Source organism: Rhinolophus sinicus, chromosome 1, assembly GCF_057876585.1.
Source record: "Rhinolophus sinicus isolate RSI-liver-muscle chromosome 1, RSI-T2T, whole genome shotgun sequence".
In the NCBI taxonomy this organism is placed as follows: Eukaryota; Metazoa; Chordata; class Mammalia; order Chiroptera; family Rhinolophidae; genus Rhinolophus; species Rhinolophus sinicus.
The window spans coordinates 52,227,376-52,248,369 of record NC_142501.1 but is presented as its reverse complement, the minus strand read 5'-3'; the positions used below and the strand labels follow the sequence as shown (position 1 = coordinate 52,248,369).

General features: G+C 47.6%; 1 protein-coding gene across 10 annotated transcripts; it reads left to right on the top strand.

Moving 5' to 3' along the window:
• The first annotated feature begins 9,031 nt into the window (after positions 1-9,031).
• Positions 9,032-20,888, top strand: LMBR1L (limb development membrane protein 1 like). 10 transcript variants are annotated; one of them, XM_074325744.2, is made up of 18 exons: positions 9,047-9,437; positions 12,038-12,122; positions 13,198-13,231; positions 14,261-14,400; positions 14,565-14,668; positions 15,253-15,379; positions 15,908-15,976; positions 16,124-16,188; positions 16,521-16,593; positions 16,669-16,752; positions 16,849-16,925; positions 17,783-17,860; position 18,005; positions 18,066-18,148; positions 18,270-18,383; positions 18,484-18,550; positions 19,955-20,116; positions 20,319-20,888. In XM_074325744.2, the coding sequence occupies exons 1-18, from the start codon at positions 9,366-9,368 to the stop codon at positions 20,384-20,386; spliced, it is 1,503 nt and encodes a 500-aa protein (XP_074181845.1). In that variant the 5' UTR covers positions 9,047-9,365; the 3' UTR covers positions 20,387-20,888. The 10 variants fall into 10 exon arrangements, with proteins under 10 accessions (XP_019580223.1, XP_074181844.1, XP_088655267.1 ...); XM_019724663.3 differs by adding an exon at positions 12,533-12,586 and having other exon boundaries at positions 9,048-9,437; positions 18,005-18,078; positions 18,293-18,383; XM_088799166.1 differs by lacking the exon at positions 9,047-9,437 and adding exons at positions 9,610-9,723; positions 12,533-12,586 and having other exon boundaries at positions 18,005-18,078; positions 18,293-18,383.
• The last annotated feature ends 106 nt before the right edge of the window (positions 20,889-20,994 follow it).

The following is a 20,994-nucleotide window of genomic DNA, read 5'->3' as shown; positions in this document are numbered from 1 at the left end:
CCCAAAAACTTCGTGGCTTAAAACATTACCTCATGCAGTTTCTGGGGGTCAGGAATTCAGGAGTAGCTTGGCTGATAGTTCTGTCTTGGGGTTTCTCATTAGGTTGCAGTCATCTGATGCTTGACTGGGGCTGGAGGATTCACTTACAAGGTGTTTCACATGCCTGGCAAGTTAGTGCGGGTTGTTGACTGGTGACCTTAGTTCTTCAATTTACATTTACCTCTCCATAGGGTTGTTTGTCCTTATGACTTGGCAGTGGGCTTACCCCAGAGTGAGTGATCCAAGAGAGGGCAAGTTGGAAACTGCAGTGTCTTAATGACATAACCTCAGAAGTCACATTGTCATTTTAACAATATCCTATGTGTTACATGTCAGTCCTATTCATTGTGGGAGGAACTATAATAACAGGAAGCGAGAATCAGTGGGAGCTCCATCCAAAACCCTATGGTTTAATTTTTATACTGAGTAGAACAACACCATGGTTAGAACCTTCTGTTTTCTGTATGTTTGAAATATTTTTTTTAAAGGGGGAAACCTATAGTTTAGAGAGAAGTTTTCCCATTTTTTTACAGTTCAAACTCGAATTTCAGTATTTTTTGTTGCCTTTTAAGCTATCTTACAACAGACACCTACAAACTCCTGAACTATCCTATCCCCTTTATGCCCTGATTTGGTTATTGTTCCAACTTGCTGCTGCTAATTCAGTATTTCCCTCTGTTCCCCCTACTCCCAATCATATGTCAAGACAATGACTAGTAGTTGACTAGTAGTCAAAGCCTTTGGTGACATGAGATACCAAATGAGACATGACAAGGATGTAGTTTGTAAGCTATATGCTAAGGCACCCAGGAAATGTCCCCAAGCATTCCTTTAGGGGGCACGGGTCTTATTATCTACTAATATATCTCTGCCCTAGCAGCAAGCACAGTGCCTGTTTTTGACCTACAGAATGCTCCAAGGGATGTAAACATAATGATTATTTCCCTCTTAGACCAGCTTCTTTATTAAATATAAACATTTAACCCTAGGGTTTTGTAAAACGTATTTATCCTCTTTCCAGACCCAGGTCTCTTTAAGCACGTCTTGAAAAGCTGAGTCTCAGGGTGGAGAGACCTAAGGAACAGAGAGACACTTGACCTCTTGTTCTGTCACTAGTCAGACTCACTCTGGGCCTATTTTCCCTTTTGCACTATGGATTTCCATCCTGCCTTTCTCAGAGCAGGGTGGTAAATAGAGCAATCAAATCTGGAAGGACTTGTAAGCTTAGAGATGTGTGTCCAAGCTTGGGAGATGAGGGGCAGGGCACCCTAGGACGTGACAGCTCTGCTCAGTGGGACCCCAGAGCCACTGCCAAGGAAGAATGAGCCATTTACTGAGAAAAGAAATAGAAGTAAGTAAAAGCCCAAGGGGGATTTATTTAGACATGGGTCAGGATGATAATAATAATCAACTTTAACTACATCAACAATAATAAACTTTAACTACATCAACACCTTCAATTTACTACCCACCCACTTTATTTTAATACCAGAATGCTTAAATGTCTTCACAGCCCAGCATTCTTGACCTCCATTAGGTGACCTTAAAATGGGAGAAGTCCAGTGCCTCGTTTTTTACAGATGATAGATTTAATTGGCAGGGAAGAAGGGAAGTGATACCACAGCCCAGTGTCGGGCCTTGGAGGACCAGGTGCCTTAAATATTGCCTACCTCAAGGTCAGAGTCAATAGGGATCTTTCAGCCCTATGAGGGGCCAGGGCTGTGATTTAGGGGTATGCTCAGTTTAAGAGGCTAGAGGGAGAGGAGAGAGGTGCCATTTTTCCCTCCCAATCCCATCAAATTCCTGGCAAATTCCTTAATGCCCTGCAGATGGCACCACTGACAAGGAGTTCTCTGCCCAGAAATGCTGAGCTCAGATTTGTGAACTCTGCCCTGCCTGTCACCTTGGAACTGAGCCTAAGATACGCAACAAACAGGAAGTGACTTACCTGGCATTCACATGCTTGTCACTTTTTGTTCTGTCCATTCCTGGAGGCAGCGGGGCCTCACGCTAGGCCCTCGTGAATCAGGCAGCCACAGGAAACCCCACACCCAAGGAGCTCTTTCTTGATCTCAGCTCCTGCCTCTACGGTGCTTCCCAGGATGGGAAGGATATACTGGGGGTGCCAAATGTATACACATGACTTGTATTCATCTTTTGTTATCAGTATATATTGAGTGTTATAATTTTAATATAGTTTTTTTCCTTTCTTAAAATGTGTATATATTTTTTTGCACCTTCTGTATAAACAGCCTTGGAGTCAACATGTAATGGAGGATCATGTTGTTAGATTAATCTGAACTAAATATTGATACAAAGTGAATAACCATCTGACGGTGTGGACATAATCATGCGATTCAAGGGCCAACTTCTTCTTCTCTTTAACCTGGTCCATAAACTGAAATCAATGCCCTACCCTACCCATCACTCAAATGACCAACTCACCTCCCACCTGACAGCTTGCTGTATGTTATTATGTCCACCTGTGATGGAATCAAGCTCATCACCTCAGTCCTGTCTGGGGCTTTCGAACACTATTTTCTTTCCCTATATGTAACACCTTTTCCAACCATAACTGATCCCACCCCCTTTGCCCAGTTAGCTCATACTCGTCCCTCATTGATGAAAACCCAAGTGTCACCTCTTCAAGGACTTGAAGACTAGGTCAAACTAGATCAGATTATCTGTTATATATTTTTATAGAGCCTTCTACTTTTCTCTCAAGGCATTTATCACATTTTGGAATTATTTATTTATTTGATTATTTAATTCATATATTTCCCCCCCACCAGATTTTATAAGCTTCATGTCTATTATACTTACCATATACTATCTTGGTGCTGAGTACACGACTAACCCTTAATATTTCAAGAATTAATTTTGGGGAAGAGCAGAGATTCAAACTTTTCATTCTGAAAGCTAGCAAAGACTGCCCCTCTGCTGCCTTTTCCGTCCTCCTCTCCCAAAGACCTAAGATGTGTCAGGAAGACACTACAGGGTGGACAATGTCATCACATGGAGGTGTACGGTAAAGTTGCTGCTCTGTTCTAAAGATTCTTCACAAATAAGAAGAAATCTCTCAGCCTCTCTCTGTCTCAACTCTAGCATCTCATGATACTAACATGTAGGAACTTCTGCTGGCTCACACTGACCAAATGAATGTGTGCTATGAGATAGGTGTGACCCAGCTGCCAGAACAGACTGATGTCACCTTAGACATTCCTTTTATACAACAATGTGCAAAGCTAGGTATACAAATGTTCCCACCATCCTCTTCACTGATTACCCTACTATGCAAACTATTGTCCAGTTCTGTGTACCTCAAGAATGATATGGACATACAAGAGAATTTCCTCCAAGGGACAAGTGGAGTAGGTAAGTAAGTGGTCCTGGATAGAGCAACTCAGAGACCTGAGGTTGTTCAGATTAGAAGAGAGAAACCCAATGAAGAGCTCCTGTCCATAAATGGCAACAGAATCATTCCTCAAATGGAAGACTCATTTCCCCAGAGGGCACAGCAAAGGATGGGGAAGAACATTGCAGCTCACTTTCTAATAATTAGCTAGGACCCACAATGAACCACTATGACATCCATGTTGTGAAGGGCAACTACATAGAACTGAAGACTTCTAAGATACCACTCCATTCCCAGCATCTAGGATTTCACAAATATTCCTGCCGTCTCAAGCCAATCTTTCATTATGACTATCCTCTCAAATATTTTTGGAGAGCTCAGAGATAGGTAGGGACAAAGGAACAGAAGCTCTCAAACAATGTTTCTTAAATCCTTCCCCGACCCCTGCCAACAACAATAATAACACAAAGTTCTCAGATCCAGGGAGACCTGGCCTGAGGGGAACCTCTGGTTTCCTTAGTACCCTAGACAAGTGGGAATTCTAAAGTTGCTGGTCCATTTCTAGGAATTAGTCCAATTTTCATCAGAGAAAAAGAAAAAAGGTTTACAGCTTGTCTTAGTTTGGGCTGCTATAACAAAATGCCATAGACTAGATGGCCTAAACAACAAACATTTATTTCTCATAGTTCTGGAAGCTGGGAAAATCCATTTTATTATGTTGCTGCACAGCAAATTGCCCAAAAACTTCGTGGCTTAAAACGTGTATTACCTCATGCAGTTTCTGGGGGTCAGGAATTCAGTGACTGGTGAGAGCCCTCTTCTTGGCTTGCAGATGGCCCATCACCTTGCTGTGTCCTCATGTGGCTGAGAGAAAGAAAGCTCTAGTCTCTTTCTCTTCTAAGAACATTAATATACCTTATGACCTCATCTAAACCTAATTACTTCTCAAAGGCCCGACCTCCTGATATCATCACATATAAATTTGGGGGCTACACAAACATTCAGTCTATATATAATACAGCCTGTAGTATATTCACCCTAGAGTTGCATGGGTTCTTCCTGAAGACCCAGAAAGTCTTGAGAATAAAACTGCCCTGAAGCTACTAATCTTAGAGTGAGCAGGAATTTTTCCATACTTAGGTTTTCCATGGGAAAATTAGGACATGTAGGTAAGTAAAGAGAAAATGAAAATAACCCATAATCTGAATGGAAAGTTTCTGAAGTCTTAAAGAAAAGGGCAACTTTTCCACCCCTCTCCCGTCCCAGTCACCTCTGGGAGTGGGTGCCCTGGGTCTTCTGTTTGCTCCTCTGAAAGTGCTATTCAGCAGTAAGTCTTCATCACTTGAAAGCTCAAAGGTGGCCTCACAGGTAGAAGCCGAACAATGAACCCTTTAGATACAGATGGAGGGTGCTGGAGCTCTTGAGGATATTCAAATTTAAGTGTTAGCTTTCTATTACACTAAGTATCTAAGCAGTTTAGTAATGAGAAGAATATAGAAGTGGGGCGATATAGCCACTAAGAGGCAGAATATTGAGTTAAAGGGAAGCTTCTGAGTCTGAAAGGCCAAGTTTAAATCCCAGCTCCACCACTTACTATTGTAGGCCCTTGCACAACATTACTTAATCTCTTTGAACTGATTCCTCATCTATTAAAAAAAAAAAACTACTTTGTGGAGTCCTTGTGACATTGAATGAACTAATCTATGTAAAGCACCTGTTAATATTTAGCACTTAGTGTTGCTCAATCTGGATCATTCCCTCCTGGGTGTTGCTTGAAGATGTTGAAATTTACTCCACAGTCAAGGTGGCCCCTTCCCTACCAAGAATGGGTAACTAATCTGCTGGACAGACCAAATCCATGCACATGAGTGTTTACTGTGAGAATGGCACTGGGTTAAGTATTGGGGTTGAAAGGAAATAAGTTAATTAGAAGCCAAATACAGGTTTCTAGCTCTCTAAGAGGAGGGGAAAAGAAAAAAGACATAAATGGAGGTTAAGTTAAATAATACAAAAGATTTAAATAACAGCTCAAGATAATGTTATGAGACAGTGCATATATACCTAATAAAACAGGTTGCTTTAGATAAGGTAATTGGTATACCTAAAGGTTGCTTTAGATAAGGTAATTGGTAACTATACCATATATAGTTCAGTGCTCACTGAACTATACAGCTGGATATTGCTTTGAGAATTTAGAAGAGGTGGAAATACCTTCAGGAAAGGATGGAAGAAAAGACATTTGGGTTGAGACTTGGAAGTAGGTAGAATTTGGATAAAAGGAGATGTGGTAAGTTTTTTTTAAGATTCTTTTTTTAAAACTTTTTTTATTGGGGAATATTGGGGAACAGTGTGTTTCTCCAGGGCCCATCAGCTCCAAGTTGTTGTCCTTCAATCCAGGTGTGGAGGGCGCAGCTCACTGGCCCATGTGGGAATCGAACTGGCTACCCTGTTGTTCAGAGCTCACACTCTAACCAACTGAGCCATCCCGCCACCCTGATTTGGTAAGTTTTAACAAAGGTTGTGTTGTGTCTTTTTGCATAGTGTTCTGAGTGGTAATTGAGTAAACACAAACTTTCACCAATTCTAAACACAGACATTAGAAAGAAAGCTACCAGCTTTCAATGAATTTGTAAACAAGGGCACAAGAACTTGTGAGAAAATAAATCAGATTGCTGCCGAGCTCAAAACTCCTTTCCCTAGAAAGTCTTCTAGATGCTTTCTCTCTGTTCTGAGCTCGAACTTGTCTTACACTATTATGCAGTTCCAAGTTCATTTGTTTATAGATATTTTGCCTTTTAAAGTTCATTTCATTTGTACTCATTGGTACATTCTGGATGATGCTAAGTCTCTAAGCAGAATCTATGGTAAGCAGTTATTGTAAGAATCAGATATGAGTCTGTGACTCGAATAATGTCACAGTGTTTTGTGAACTGCAAAGGACCATGAACGTTAGATTCACAGATTTGGAAGCAATATGAAGGGTCTTCTAGTTTTGCAAATGAGATCAAGTGTAGCCCAGGATGACAATTCTAGAACCAGAACCCAGCTCTCCTGATTATTAATAATGCCTGTCATTTTTTCTCACTACATTTGTAAATATTTGAGTACCTACATGTATTAGGCATCAGGTTAAGGACTAAGGAAATAACCATGTTCAAGATGTGGATGAAAATGGGGTTCTATAGAAAGTATCCTCACAGGGTGATCTGATAAGTTCCTAAATGGGCAGGTCATAGTAGGTAGTCCTGCCCCAGGCATACACTTTTTTAGTGAAAGGTTTATCTTAGCCTTAAGCAAGCCCTGCCCGTTGTTTCCATGCATCCAGGTTAATACACCTTTGAAATAAATTTAACCATCCTGAAGAAAGCACATAATCTTATTAACCACCTATAATCTGTTTTCCTGCCTTACTTTTTCCCACCCTCATGTGATCTTCCTTACATTCCCTCCTTGATTCCAAACGCATAAAAGAAACTGTGAAACTGTCATGAGTTTTGGTTCAAATAAACTCATAAAAATTCTCTGCAGGGTTGGATGTTCTTATATCCCACAGATAAATATGATTCTTTTCCTTTAGGAGACAAATAAATGCAAACAAATTAAGGCAAGTTGTACTAAATAATATGACAAAAATAGATTGCTTTAGATAAGGTAGTTGGGGAAAGATTTGCTCTAAGCAGATTACATTTAAGCTCACATCTGAGAGAAACAGGAGCTAGCCAAAAGTGAGTTGGGAAGGAGGAAGGGAAGGGGAGAGCTCTTCCAGGCAGAGGGAACAGCAAATGCAGAGTTCTAAGAAAGAAAAGAGCTTGGCAGGGTCCAACAGGAACTGACCAAAGGCCAGGGTGAAGAAGGTGCCTGGCTGAAGCAGTAGAAAGGTGATAGCTCACAGGTCACAAACTCAAATGCACAGCTGGCCTGGCAATATAGAAGGAAAAACTGGTGAGATATACGTGCTTACCCGAATGATGAGGGCTGTGGAAGAGTGGCCTGCTTCATCTACAGAGCCATAGGTCCTTTTTGCCCAGCTCAGCCAGATCTTCTATTTAAGAGACAGAAATCTGAAATTTTCAGGTGTCATCTCCTGATTTTTAAATGTTTGTTCAAATTTGTTAAAAACACTGTGAGCCAAACAAAACATAGCATGCCTAATGTAGCCCAAAGTCCACCATTTTGCAACCTCTGAAAGCCTTGTAGGCTTACTTTAAGGCAGGTGAGTTTTTAAGTGCATATGGATTGCTTTTGAAGGGTGTTGAGCAGGGATAAGATCTGATTTGCGTTCTAATAAGATCATTAAAGCACAGGGGCTTGAAATTAAGATCTGAGAAGTGTTAAGCCCTAAGGCCACCTCTCCCTGACAATCTGTAAGTTCTTCCAGGGCAGGGCCTTGATCCATTCCTGTTTATTCTTACAACACATTCAGTAGACCCAAGCCACCTCTCCGTCCTCTCCTTTCCTTATAGCACAGCCAAGACCACAGCAAGCTGTCATCTCTTTGTAACTGTGTCTACCCACTGTCCCTGTTGGAGTTATTTACTTCAAGTTTGGTTGCTAAATGGGAAATCAGCTTTTTAGGTTATCTCATTATCTTACTATCACCAAAGACAGGTATGTATATATGTATTTATACAAATACACACTTTTATTTCCCAAGGTTTTATTGCAAACCGCTGGGAAAACATGAAGAGCTACAAATAACTTGCCCCAAGGAGTTACAAGAGTACAGAATTCAGTTGTTAATGCTGGCCTCTGATTCTTGCTCAGATAGTAACTGGATGCAGTCTAAGGCCTTTAGAATTGGTCTCTTATTCTTCAGTGGGGGCTTTTTGCAAAACTCAGACCTTTCTTTGAGTTTCTCTGCACTGCTCCTTTCAATTTAGAGGAAGGATTCAACTCCAGGAAGGTGTGACTTTTCAAACAGTACTTCTACCAAGGTCACAGGAAGGTAACTTGCATTCCTTGATTTTGTGACCTTGGGCACATGACAACCTCTCACCTTTTTTTTAATCTCTAAAATGCTAGTCACAACACGTTTCTCTTAACGTTGTCATGATATTAAAATGAGATAAAGTCTATTAAATGAGTGGCACATAGGTCAGCTAATGTTTGATTCAGCCCCACTCAGCAATGATCCCCTGTGGGCATTTCCTCACAAAGTTTCAGAATTTCTATTTCTGTAGTTCTCTATTCAGTTTTCTTTAGTATTTGCTCTAGCACACATTTGGCCATCCACAAAAGTGACTGCGTGAAAACTACTGGCGGTGAAGGAGCCCTCACTCAAACATAAACACACTTGCAGAAAATGCTGCTACAGACCTCGGGTTCCTGGGCAGCGGTACCTTTCAGAACCCCCATGGAGCTTTCACATCCTGACATGCTCCAAACAGTTCATCTAAACACGACCAAACTAAAATTTCGGTCGCTATTAAATTAAAATGCAAGAATCCTCACTTATCAGCGGGAGGCGAGGGAGACAGTTGGTTAGTTTTAGAACGAACACCGATTGGTCTCAAAAGTCCCGTCTCCTTCCACAGGGCAAGCCTATCAGCGTCCCTGTAGCGATGAGCGGCAGCTCTCTAGGAGCCAATGAGTTCCGCTCTCTGAATGGAACCCGCCCATCCCTTGTGTCGTCATTCGGTCTCCTGTAAAATAGAACCAGGACCTACGCTTCCTCTTAGCGAGCCGGGTGGCGGGTGTTTGCGTTGAAACGTGACCGTGGACCGACCTTAAAGGGGAGGGAGCAGAGCGGGGCAGGGACCCTTTAAAGCGAGGCGCACTGGTGCCTGCCCCTTTAAGGGCGGGGCGACCGCACAACTGAATCTGAACCTCAGATTACCCGGAGTTTCCGTCGCAGGCTGCGAAGAAAGGCTGGATCCTCGGCTGGGTCCGGGTGCTTGGCGGCGGCGGCTTCATCCCCGCTTGTCCTCCCCGGGCCCGGAGACACCCCCGCCCCAGTCATGCTGAGCAGAGTATGGAAGCAGCTGACTACGAAGTGCTATCCGTGCGAGAGCAGCTATTCCACGAGAGGGTCCGCGAGTGCATTGTGAGTGCGGGACCGGGCTGGAAGGGTAGGACCAAAGGGGGTTGAAACACAGGTGTCGCGGGAGAGTGAGAAGTTCGGGTCGGAGTACGACCATCTGGGCTTAGAGCGCGTTATACCCTGTCTGGACCAGGGGTGAGCGACCAGGGGCCCCGGCCCGAACCAAGGACCGGTGCGTCAGCTGGCTAACTGCGGGATAAACAAAGCCGGTTGGTTTCCGTTCCTCCGCTCTACACGTCCCTCCACCCCCACCGGTGTTCTGGGCGTGAGTCCTGTGTGTCAGACTCTGGTGAGTCTGCCCATGTTAGTCGGATAGTCCGAGAAGGATGGGTTTGATTTGAATTTACTCCCCAAACCCAACTGATGTTTATTAAAGGGGAGTCGAACAGGGGACTTTGGTGGGTCTCCCACTTTGGAAGCTCGGACTCTTGCTGGGGTGGAGTCTACTACGTAGAGATGAACAACTAAGGTTTCCCCTTTTCTCCCTCCCCCCCACCCCCGCGCCCCATTGTTGTTTGTTACTAGAAACCCTCCCTGCATGCCGAAGTTCCTGTTCAGGGATGTCCCCTGTGAGTGGTTCCCCCAAGTGATGCAGAGGGCACCTGGCTGCCTTCCTTACCCCCTCACTGCCACCTAGAACAGCTGAACCTGCCACAGCAATAGACTCTTCACTTCTGGGCTGGGGGCTTCCAGTGGCACTTAGGAAGTTGGATCTTCTTCAGGCCTGCTTTGAACTCTCATCTCTCTCCTTTCTCTTCTGTCTTCCTTGGAGCTCCTCAGGGTAGCTCTCAACCCCATATACTAAATGGAAAGGAAAAGAGGTTTGGAAGAATAAAATTGTTAGTGAGTAGGGTCATCCTTCAGTTGTCTCAGGCTGGACTCTAGTCTGCCCTGGGCAGCCTCAGATTGGAGAAGGGGTAAAGTAAGCCATGATTTAACTAGGTCTGCCCTTATGTGTGAGGACTGAAAAGTAGGGAGTATATCAGTCCATGTGTGGAATGCCATCTCTGCTTTCAGGAAGCCTTCCTTGTGTGTCCCTTAATGGATAGTCCCACATGGCGGAGTTGGGCGTATAGTGGAGGCTCGCCCAGGCCTTGAGACAGTGTAGGGCCAGAGGCCCACATTCCTAGAGAACAGGGAGGGGTGAGACCTTGGACAAAGAAGCAGTCCCCTGGGGATCTCCCCCTTCCTTTAGTCCCATTAGCTCGGGACATCAGTGCTGGCCAAGGGCAGCCTGAAGGCTTCTGGTACCTCCTCCACCTGGCTCCCATCCCTTGCTTTAAAGAATGACCCAGCTTCTGCTGGAACTGCGTGGAACTCCAGCCTGACCTTTTGAGCCCTCCCACCTTCCTGGCTATTACGCAAGCACAGGGCAGAGCAGTAGGCTGTAAAAATCCTGCAGTTACAATCTGAGTGGCTCATTCTACTCCGCTTCTCTAATGTCAAAAAGTACAACTTTGTCCTAGACCTATGGCTCTCTTAGGGTCTCTATAACTTCTTCCCTCTTTGTATAGATAGTTGTACGCAGATTTCCTGTAGGGTTAGCTCTTCTTGGGGATTGGAGGACCCACGAGACTGATCCTGCCTTCTTGGCTTACTTCAAATGCAATAATGTCTCTTCTCAAGACTCCCTGATTGTGGAGCCAAGTTGAGCAGTGTCTCCTCCCCTGAGCAATAGCAGCTTACTTGGGGTAGGGTAGGGATGCCTGAATGTTCAGAGTAACCTGGCCAAGTCTTGCTTTAACTGTCAATTGGAGGTCTAGTCACCCAGGGGCATGGGACAGGCCCTGAGAGGCCTGGTCCTGGAGTTAGAAGTTACCCAAAGTAGGGACCGGGGATTGATAGATTTCAGAGGGGGTGATGCTGTCTGTAGAAACTTTGTAGATGTTGGGCCCCAGCTTAGGCCTACTCTTAGGGACAGAGGATTAAATGAGGCCCAGAGCAGACCTGATCTTTCAGGGCCTCTGAATAAACACAGAGTAGAAGTTCGAACTTGATCTAGAAACATGATTCCTACTTATTATCTCCTGGAGCTTGGGTCAAGGTGGCAATGGGGGTGGAGGGAGAGGGAGTAGAATGCCAGGACAATGCAGAATCTTCTTCTTCCCCTCAAACTTGCTTCCCTTCCCAATGATGTGCTAGAAGTAAATTCTGTCTGGTTCTATGGCCCGTTTCAGGTGTGTGTACACGTGCATCTCTAGTTTTCTCTGCTCATTTACCAACCAGGGTATGGCTAAAGCCATTTTCTTCCAGGAAATCCTTCGTAGGGCTGGACCTGGTGCCATTTCCCCTGGTACATGGAACAGCCCCTGTATGGTGCTTCTTAGAGGCCCCCAAGGTCCTGACTAGAAGGAAGGACCAGAGAGAAAGATGGAACCCCTAGAAGTATGGAGTCTTGTTTTGGGGAAGTGACCCAATGAAATTAACAGAGGCCACTTGAAACCTATGTGATTTTACTAACCATTGTCACTCCAATAAATTTAGTTAAAACACACACACACACACACACACACACACACACACACACCAAGCAGAGAGGCCATTGGGGCTGTGGAATGTGCTGGGGATTAGAGCTTCTCATCCCATCTCATGCTCTGCCACAGATCTCAACACTTCTGTTTGCGACACTCTACATCCTCTGCCATATCGCCCTGACCCACTTCAAGAAGCCTGCTGAGTTCACCACAGGTACCTGTGACTTTCCTTCCTTCTGCCTGCCCTCTGCCAGTGTTCCCGTTGCCATGGGGTCAGCCTCAGGAGAATTGGCGTATGGTGTCTGCTGGGAAAGGAGAGGTGGCTGTTCTGGAGCCTTTACCTCTCCTGCTTCTTCTGCCTCCTGACCGGCACAGACTGGGACAAAGTGGTATAGTGGAAAGTCTAGATAGAAGTGTCTACAACCAGTAATGCTGGTAGGCAAGTCCTGTAACTTTTCTGACCCTCAGTTTCATCCTCTACAAAATGGGCCTAACAACACTCTCTACCCAGTCCATTGTTGTGTGGACCAAATAAGATGGTTAATGTGAAAGCCCTCTGTGAATCTAAAGTGGCAACTACAGGGCGAATGTAATCATGGGCACAAACTCTGTCATCTCTCCTAGTGCTTCCACACCCAGGACCAGAGACCTCCCTGACCGCTGGGGCCCCAGAACCTGGTGATGGTGGCATTATTCTTTATTGAGAGCCCAAATGTGCTCAGATTGGAGCTTTCCTTCCTGAAGGAATTGTGTAACTGGCAGGGGGTGGGGGGACACACTTGCCCCAGTTCCTATCCCCAGCCTGTCCAGATCATCCTGTTCTGGCCCTAGCCTTTCCTCCCATCTAGATGGCTTCCTAAACCCCCACCCAAGAAGACAACTACTCCTCAGTGTAATTCTCCTGGAGACTTTCTCTGTGAATCTCCCCTCCCCCCACACCCCACATTTCCCTTTCATTGTACCCAGCCACTGATGTAACCAACCTCGCAGAGCTTACAAAGAGGAACCTGTGATAGGAGAGATGGTGGGAAGGGAGGGAGGTTCTGGCCCGTGCTTTCTTCTCCTGGGACCACTAATCTTTAAGCTGCCACCTTGGCCAGAGAATATGAGTATGTTGTGCAGCTCATAGCATGAGCTCTTCCAGAGCCTCCTGTCCAGCTCTGCCTCTGTGGGTACAGGCCCTTCTTTCAGGGGGCAGGGAGGAGGCAGGAGGGCACATTGCAACACGGGTGGTTCCCAGAGCTACCCACTGATGTCCTGTCTTTTCCCCATGCCTCTGTCTCTTGTAGTGGATGATGAAGATGCCACAGTCAACAAGATTGCGTAAGTGTCGCCTGAGCACCAGGCACCAGTAGCCTTTAGAAGCTGAGATCTAGTGAGGCCCTGGAGCTGGGGAGGGCAGGAAGTGGGGTGTCACAAAGTAAAGAGAAAGTTTCTGCTTCCACCCCATTTCTGGCTTCTTCCAGCTTTACCCCACCCTGGGGACGCTTGGAAAAGCTGTTCTTCCTGTCTCTCTGGTTAGGCCAGGAGTTTCTGGGATCCTCATGGCCAGGAACTGTCAGCTGGGGCCTGAGTCACCGGAAATAGCTCCAGCTTGGCTTCACCTCCCAGTAGTCATTGGGAAGGGATTAGGGTGAGATGCAGGCTGATAGAAACAGCAGGGGATAGGGAAAATGGAATTCCTGAGCGAGGGGTATGCTTGATTCCAAGAGGATGGCCCTTACTCCAGGTTGCTGTTATTCACTAACAAGTATAGAGAAAAATATAGAGATGACCCTTCTGGGTCAACAGATTACAAGAAAACAACCCTCCCCTCTTGATGGACCAAGTAGATAAAAATGTCCCTTCTTTTCAGCCATTGCAGCCCAAGACACAGGCCTTCTCTATAAAGCTGGGTTTCCGTCCCATTTCCCCCCTTTGCTGTAGTGCCTTCGTTCAGGGCATAGCCACCTGGGGTGACTCTGCTCTTACTTGGGCTGAAGAAGGCAAGCTCAGAAATCCATATCTCAGAGCAGAGAAGAAGCCAGGCCCCTTAGCTTGGCATCATGCCTGATGCACCCTACAGGCATATGTGGGAGGATCACATTCCTGGGGACAGTCTGGGCAAGTGACATGGCAGGTGACCAGATTCCCATGAATGCCTGAGTTGTGCCTATCCTATGTGCCAAGGCTTCCCTGGAGGTAAGGGCTAGGGTGGGAGGGGTGGGGGAGGGAGGGGCAGTGGAGGCTCCTTACCTAGGTCTGTCACCGCTGCAGCCGTTCCAGGAGAAACCACAGGTGCGAATGGGGCTTCTTGGGCCCAGGGAAGTGAGTGTCTGAGCTAAGCAAGGGCACTACCCCTTCTCTGCCCAGGCTCGAGCTCTGCACCTTTACCCTGGCGGTTGCCCTGGGTGCTGTCCTGCTCCTGCCCTTCTCCATCATCAGCAATGAGGTGCTACTCTCACTGCCTCGGAACTACTACATCCAGTGGCTCAACGGCTCCCTCATCCATGGTGCGTGGCTCCTGCGTGCAGCTTGGGTGATGACGGAGCAGAGGGGGTCAGGCAGACACACACAGCCTGGGGCTCATCAGTCATAATCACCCTATTCCCAGCTCCCCAAGTGGGTTGGACTCTCCCTTTCCTGACCACCTCTACCTTTCCTTTTTTTGCTCTAGGCCTCTGGAACCTCGTTTTTCTCTTCTCCAACCTGTCCCTTATCTTCCTCATGCCCTTTGCATATTTCTTCACTGAGTCCGAGGGCTTTGCTGGCTCCAGAAAGGTGAGTGGGGGATACATCAATCAATCTAGATGGGAAATAGAATTCCACTCAGATGATTCCAGTGAAGAGATTTTAGTGAGGAGACTATTTGCAGAGGTTTAGTTAGAGTTGAGGGGACCAACACTAGCACCAAAAGTTTGAGGTGCTAGTGACAGCAGGAAGTCGTTACCACCCCTAGACCTGTGGAAGCAGAGGGAAGAAACAGCTTCTGGAACGTCCTGATAGTTGAAGCTGGGGAGGTGGGGCTGCCCATCAGAGGAGCCCCTGATCCTTCCCATTGGGTAAACTGAACAGGAAACCAGAGGGCAAAGAGCTTGTGTGATGCAGACCAGATCTGGAGGGGGGTGGGGGGAGATACAAATCACGAACATCTAGGAGAGGGAGCATGTAGGTGAGGGAACGGCCCCAGATTGTGGGATAGGAGGACAGAGTGGTTTAACAGAATAAGAGGTAAGCACCCTCCCCGTCTCCCAAATCCAGTCCCCTCTGGTCGCCTCGGCCAGGCTGCCATCTCCCAGGTTTCCTTCCTTTCCCCACACTGGCCTGATGTTGACCACCCCCTCACCCATTGCCTCCTCCCGCAGGGTGTCCTGGGCCGGGTCTACGAGACGGTGGTAATGTTGATGCTCCTCACTCTGCTGGTGCTGGGGATGGTGTGGGTGGCGTCAGCCATTGTGGACAACAACAAAGCCAGCAGGGAGTCACTCTATGGTGAGAGGGCCAGCTTCCTTCCCAATCTCCATGCTGAGTGGCTCTTCGGTTGGCTGATGGTCCCTTGCCAGGAACAACTGTATTCCTCTGAGGTTGGGATCACCTCCATTAGACTGACGTTTCCAAAGTGATGGACTTCAGCCCAAATCCAACCTGTACAAATGTTCCGCAGGGCCCATGCAATGATTTCAAAAAATATATGAGTCACTTGTTGACATGTTAACGTTGGGAGGTTTCACATTAATATCCAGATCGCTGGCTTTGCTTGACAAGGTTGAGGATCTGGCTACACTAGTCCCTGGTGACTAGAGCCGAATGGCAATGTGCCCTTTAGGTAAGGCTTAGGGTCCCCAGTGCGCTCTAGGCCCTGCCACTCCCTCTTCTGCTGGCATCAGCCAGCGTTCCTGAATTGCATTATTTGCCTGACCCCTGTAGGCTTTTATGTTGTATCCTTGCCTAGTTTCTGAGGCCTATCAGCTCCAGTAAGTGGGAAAGTGACGGGCTGCCTTTACCTTTTTTCACCCTTAGACTTCTGGGAGTACTACCTCCCCTACCTCTACTCGTGCATCTCCTTCCTTGGGGTCCTGCTGCTCCTGGGTAAGTGTTCAGGGTCTGGAAGGGTAAGGTCCTTGGGCCAGAGCCACCAGGGTGGAAGGAGAAGGAATGGAGGGAGTGAGTAGGGGAAGTGGTGGGGAGAAAAGAGAAAGGAAGGGCCTGACAGGTGACTGGATTCTGTCCCCACAGTGTGTACCCCACTGGGTCTCGCCCGCATGTTCTCGGTCACTGGGAAACTGCTGGTCAAGCCCCGGGTATGTAGCCCTCCTTCTTTGATGCTGTGGGGTAAGCTTCCTGCAAAGCTGGAGCCAAACGACGAAGCAACCCTACCTACGGTTGTGTAGGGCACACCTTGCAGAGGGCCACAGCCTTTGTTGGTTCCTGTATCTATCCTTCATCCCATCATCTGGACCTCGTTACCAGACATACAGAACACAAGGCAGTTGGGAGGGATGGATAAAGTTGCTGGCCACAGGGGTAGGGGAAGGAATGGGACCCTGAAGCCCTGGGATGAACGGGGTGTTCTTGGGGCCCTTGGGATCTGGGAGCCTGTAAACGTAAGTCCCTCCCTTTCCCCTGCTCCTAGCTGCTGGAAGACCTGGAGGAGCAGCTGTACTGCTCAGCCTTTGAGGAAGCAGCTTTGACCCGCAGGATTTGTAGTGAGTTGAAATTCTTCCCAGCCGGGATGGTGGGTGGGACTTGGGCAGGGGCAGCACCATCCTCTCTGCCCTCAGATCCCACCTCTTGCTGGCTGCCTTTGGACATGGAGCTGCTGCACAGACAGGTCTTGACTCTGCAGACACAGAGGGTGCTGTTGGGTATGTGGGTTGACAGGGATTGGGATACCTGGGTTTCCCCAAGGAGAGTAGCCCCTCATTCCAGACTCTTGCTAACAGCTTCCCATTCCTCCACAGAGAAGCGGCGGAAGGCTTCAGCCTGGCAGCGGAACCTGGGCTACCCCCTGGCCATGCTGTGCTTGCTGGTACTGACGGTGGGTATACCAGCCTTGGTGGGGGTGGGGAGTAGTAGGCACCGGTACTTTAGGCCTTCTCAGGGAAGACGGAGGGGATGCAGGGACCTGGTTATCCTCAATAATAGTTGCCTCGCATTGCGTGCCTCTGTGTCCTACCCTGTGCTGAGCACATCAATCCCCACTTTGTAGATGAAGAAACAGAGAAGTTAAGGAGTTTGCCCAAGGCCACTGAGTAGTTAACAAAGGTTTGCTCTGGGGTGAAAATAAGGGTTGAAATACAGTCTTTCCCTCCACTTGCCAAAACCTCGACTTGAGAATAAGTCTTATTCTGGAGGAAGAGATCCATTTTTCTTTTTTTTTCTTTTTTAATTTTTTTATTGGGGAACAGTATGTTTCTCCAGGGCCCATCAGCTCCAAGTAGTCGTACTTCAATCTAGTTGTGGAGGGTGCAGCTCTGCTCCAAGTCCAGTTGCCGTTTTCAATCTTTAGTTGCAGGGGGTGCAGCCCACCATCCCATGCGGGAATTGAACCGCCAACCTTGTTGTTGAGAGCTCGTGCTCCAACAAACTGAGCCATCTGGCCACACCAAGATCCCTTTTTCTATTTGGGCTTTTTGCAATCCTTCCACCTGGAGAGGGTATACCTTATAATACCCTCGAAGTTGTCCTGTTGCCAGCACCAACCTTGAGGAGGTCCCACACAACTAATTGGAAACTAAAAATGTTGGACCAGCATATCTGCTCTTTTTTTTTTTTTTTTTTTTTTAAATTTTTATAAGAGTTTGTTTGAGCCCAGAGTGTTTGCTCTTAACATTCAACTCTGGATACAGCTGTGGGCTGGGGCCAGGATGGAATCTGTGACCTTGCCTCCCACAGGGCCTAGCTGTGCTCATTGTGGCCATCCACATCCTGGAGCTGCTCATCGATGAGGCTGCCATGCCCCGGGGCATGCAGGTACGGGGCTGCCCTCCCACCATATCTTTCTGGGGGGCCTAGGAAAGGCTGGGGTCAGGGGACAGAAGCTGAGGCCGAGGGAAGTCTGGGTGCTGGGTGGTACTGATGGGGAGTGCTCCGCAGTGACACTGCTCCCTCTCTCAGGGTGCCTCCTTGGGCCAGGTCTCCTTCTCCAAGCTGGGCTCCTTTGGTGCCGTCATTCAAGTTGTACTCATCTTGTATCCTTCTGGAAACCCACCATTACCCCTGTCCACTGAACCTGTCTCCTCTGGGACTTTGGGCAGAGCTGTGGTGGGGGTGATGGGAAGGGGGCAAGTCTTTACCAACCTGGTATTGGTGGGTCCATGCCACTGGCGGAGAGGGGTCCATTCGCTTTGAGATGAGGCATTAATCCTCGGGAGCCCGCCAGTTCTTCCCTAACCTCAGTGGCAGTTACCTGATGGTGTCCTCGGTCGTGGGATTCTACAGCTCTCCACTCTTCCGGGGCCTGCGGCCCAGATGGCATGACACAGCCATGACGCAGGTAGCTGGGCAGGAATAGAGGGAGGCTCCTGGGGGCATGCATGGGGACTAGGTGCTGGCAGCTCTGCTTCCTTACCTCCCCTTTCTTTATTCCCACCCAGATAATCGGGAACTGTGTCTGTCTCCTAGTCCTAAGCTCAGCACTTCCTGTCTTCTCTCGAACTCTGGGTAAGTAGCAAAAAGAGGTAAAGGAACTGAGTATGCACTGATGCAAAGCAGGCACTTTGCATACAGGCTTTCCCTAATTTCCGCGACAAACCTAGAAGGAGGTATTATCCCTCCTCAGTTTCTCTGTAAAATGCCTATGCTGAGCTTCAGCGTCGTATTGCTTCAACGTTCATACTTTCTCCATTTGCTATATCCGACAACCTCCCCCATTTACTTCCATTTGGTGGAAAGGCACCAGTTTCCCCCAAATCTTCCTTTCGACCGGATTATCTAATAAACGTTCTAATTTAAAAAATGAGAAACAGAAGCTAATAGATTTACCCAGTTATACAGCTAGTTTGAGGCTGTCTCCTAAACCTCTAAACCTCAGCTGAGTACTTTTTCCACACACTGAGGCATCTCCTATCTTTAGAGCTGTGATCTAGAATTACCTGGTAAAAATGTTCAAAAGTAACTAGTTCACCCCAAGGTAGGGTGCGAATTGCATGGGGAATCCCCCTCCACCACGTCAAAACCCATATATCATAAATGATTTAGTATTTAAATCAGTTCTGTTTGGTCCTTAAGTTAATACGCTCTCCTCTATACCATTTGTACTTATACCATGAGGATTTCAAAGGAAACTAGGCTTGCAGGTCCACCAGTTAGTCCCTTTAGGTTGTATGCCGGTGGGAATATGTTTTCAAGTGGGAGAGGGCCCCAAATTTTTGATCTGTGATATTATTAACGGCTCAGTATGTGTTAGAAGAGTACCTGGCACATATAGTGCTTTACGTGTGCTGTCTCATTTAGTTCTCACAGTCCTATTATTTTCTCTATAGTCGAAGAAGCTGAGGCATAGATGTTTAAGGAATTTGCCCCAGACCACAGTTTGTTAGGGTGGAGTTTGGATGTGAACCAAAGCAGCCTGATCAGAGTCAGAGCTCTTAGCCTCCACAAGGCTCCGTCTACTAAAATAATACTTGGTGACCAGCTTGTGGGTTCCTGACCCAGCGACAAGTGGCAGGCCCAGGGAGCTCCCCTGGAGCCAGAGGGGACCCCACTGGAGGATATGGAGGAGAAGATGCCAAACTCTGGAAGGGAAGGTGGAGTAAGACTAGCTGCTGACACCCTTGAACAGCCCTGACTGCCCCTGAGTTTGGGAGGTGGGAATAATTGAAGCATACCGTGTTTCCCCGAAAATAAGACGGGGTCTTATGTTAATTTTTGCTCCAAAAGACGCATTAGGATTTATGTTCAGCGGATGTCATCCTGAAAAATCATTCTAGGGCTTATTTTCGGGGGAAACACGGTAGGAGAGGCCAACCTATCAATTGCAGTGTTGAAATATGGCCACCAGGAGGCAGCAGAAAGCTGGGGGATGGGCTGGGGAGCCCACCTCACCTCCTGGCCTTTGTACTTCAGGGCTCACTCGCTTTGACCTGCTGGGTGATTTTGGACGCTTCAACTGGCTGGGCAATTTCTACATCGTGTTCCTCTACAATGCAGCCTTCACAGGCCTCACCACTCTCTGTCTGGTGAAGACCTTCACTGCAGCTGTGCGGGCAGAGCTGATCCGGGCCTTTGGTGAGAGGGAGTGGGGGGGTGCAGGCTGGTGGGGTGATTGTGAGGTGGAGCCCTCTGGAGCAGTGGTCATCCCAGCAGGGGAGATGGCATGCTCTCTGCTTTGTTTGTAACCTCCCTCATCCTCCCATTCTGTGGCCTTGTCTTATCCCAGAGGGCTAGACCTATGCCCTACTTTTGACTGTTCACCTCCCTTCTTCTCCAGGGCTAGACAGACTGCCGTTGCCTGTCTCCGGTTTCCCCCGGGCATCTAGGAAGACCCAGCATCAGTGACCTCCAGTTGGGGGTGGAAGGGAGAAAACTGGACACGGCTATCTGCTGCCCAGGCCTGCAGGACCACCTGGACAGGGTGATGGACCTTCGGACCTGAGCGGGTCGGTGGCAGAGGGTAGCTGAGCCATCTGCACTGTTGCATAATCTGAGCCAGAGTTTGGGACCAGGCCCCCCTGCTTTTCCAGATTTAACTCTGGGACTCAGCATGGAGTGGGACTGGGTGACTGGGTCTGCCTCCTGGTCCCAAATCCGTTTACACATCAATCTGCCTCACTGCTGTTCTGGGCCATGCCCATAGCCATGTTTACATGATTTGATGTGCAATAGGGTGGGGTGGGGGCAGGGGAGGGTCTGAAAAGGGGCAGACTTGGGGGGCAGATTATCTCTGCCTCTGGCCCAGAAGAACCTAAGCACTGTGCTATCCTGGACAAGGGCATGGGGAGGAAAAGGCCACAACCATCAGCAATAAAGTTGATCCCAAGGTTTGCTTTGGTTTTTTAAAGGGCCTGTCTCTATGTCTATTTGAACAGCTTTGCTCCCACAAGTTTTGAGTCTACCAACTGAGAGAAACAAAGTGGTCCTGCCCACCATCCTTTTCCTTCCCCTCC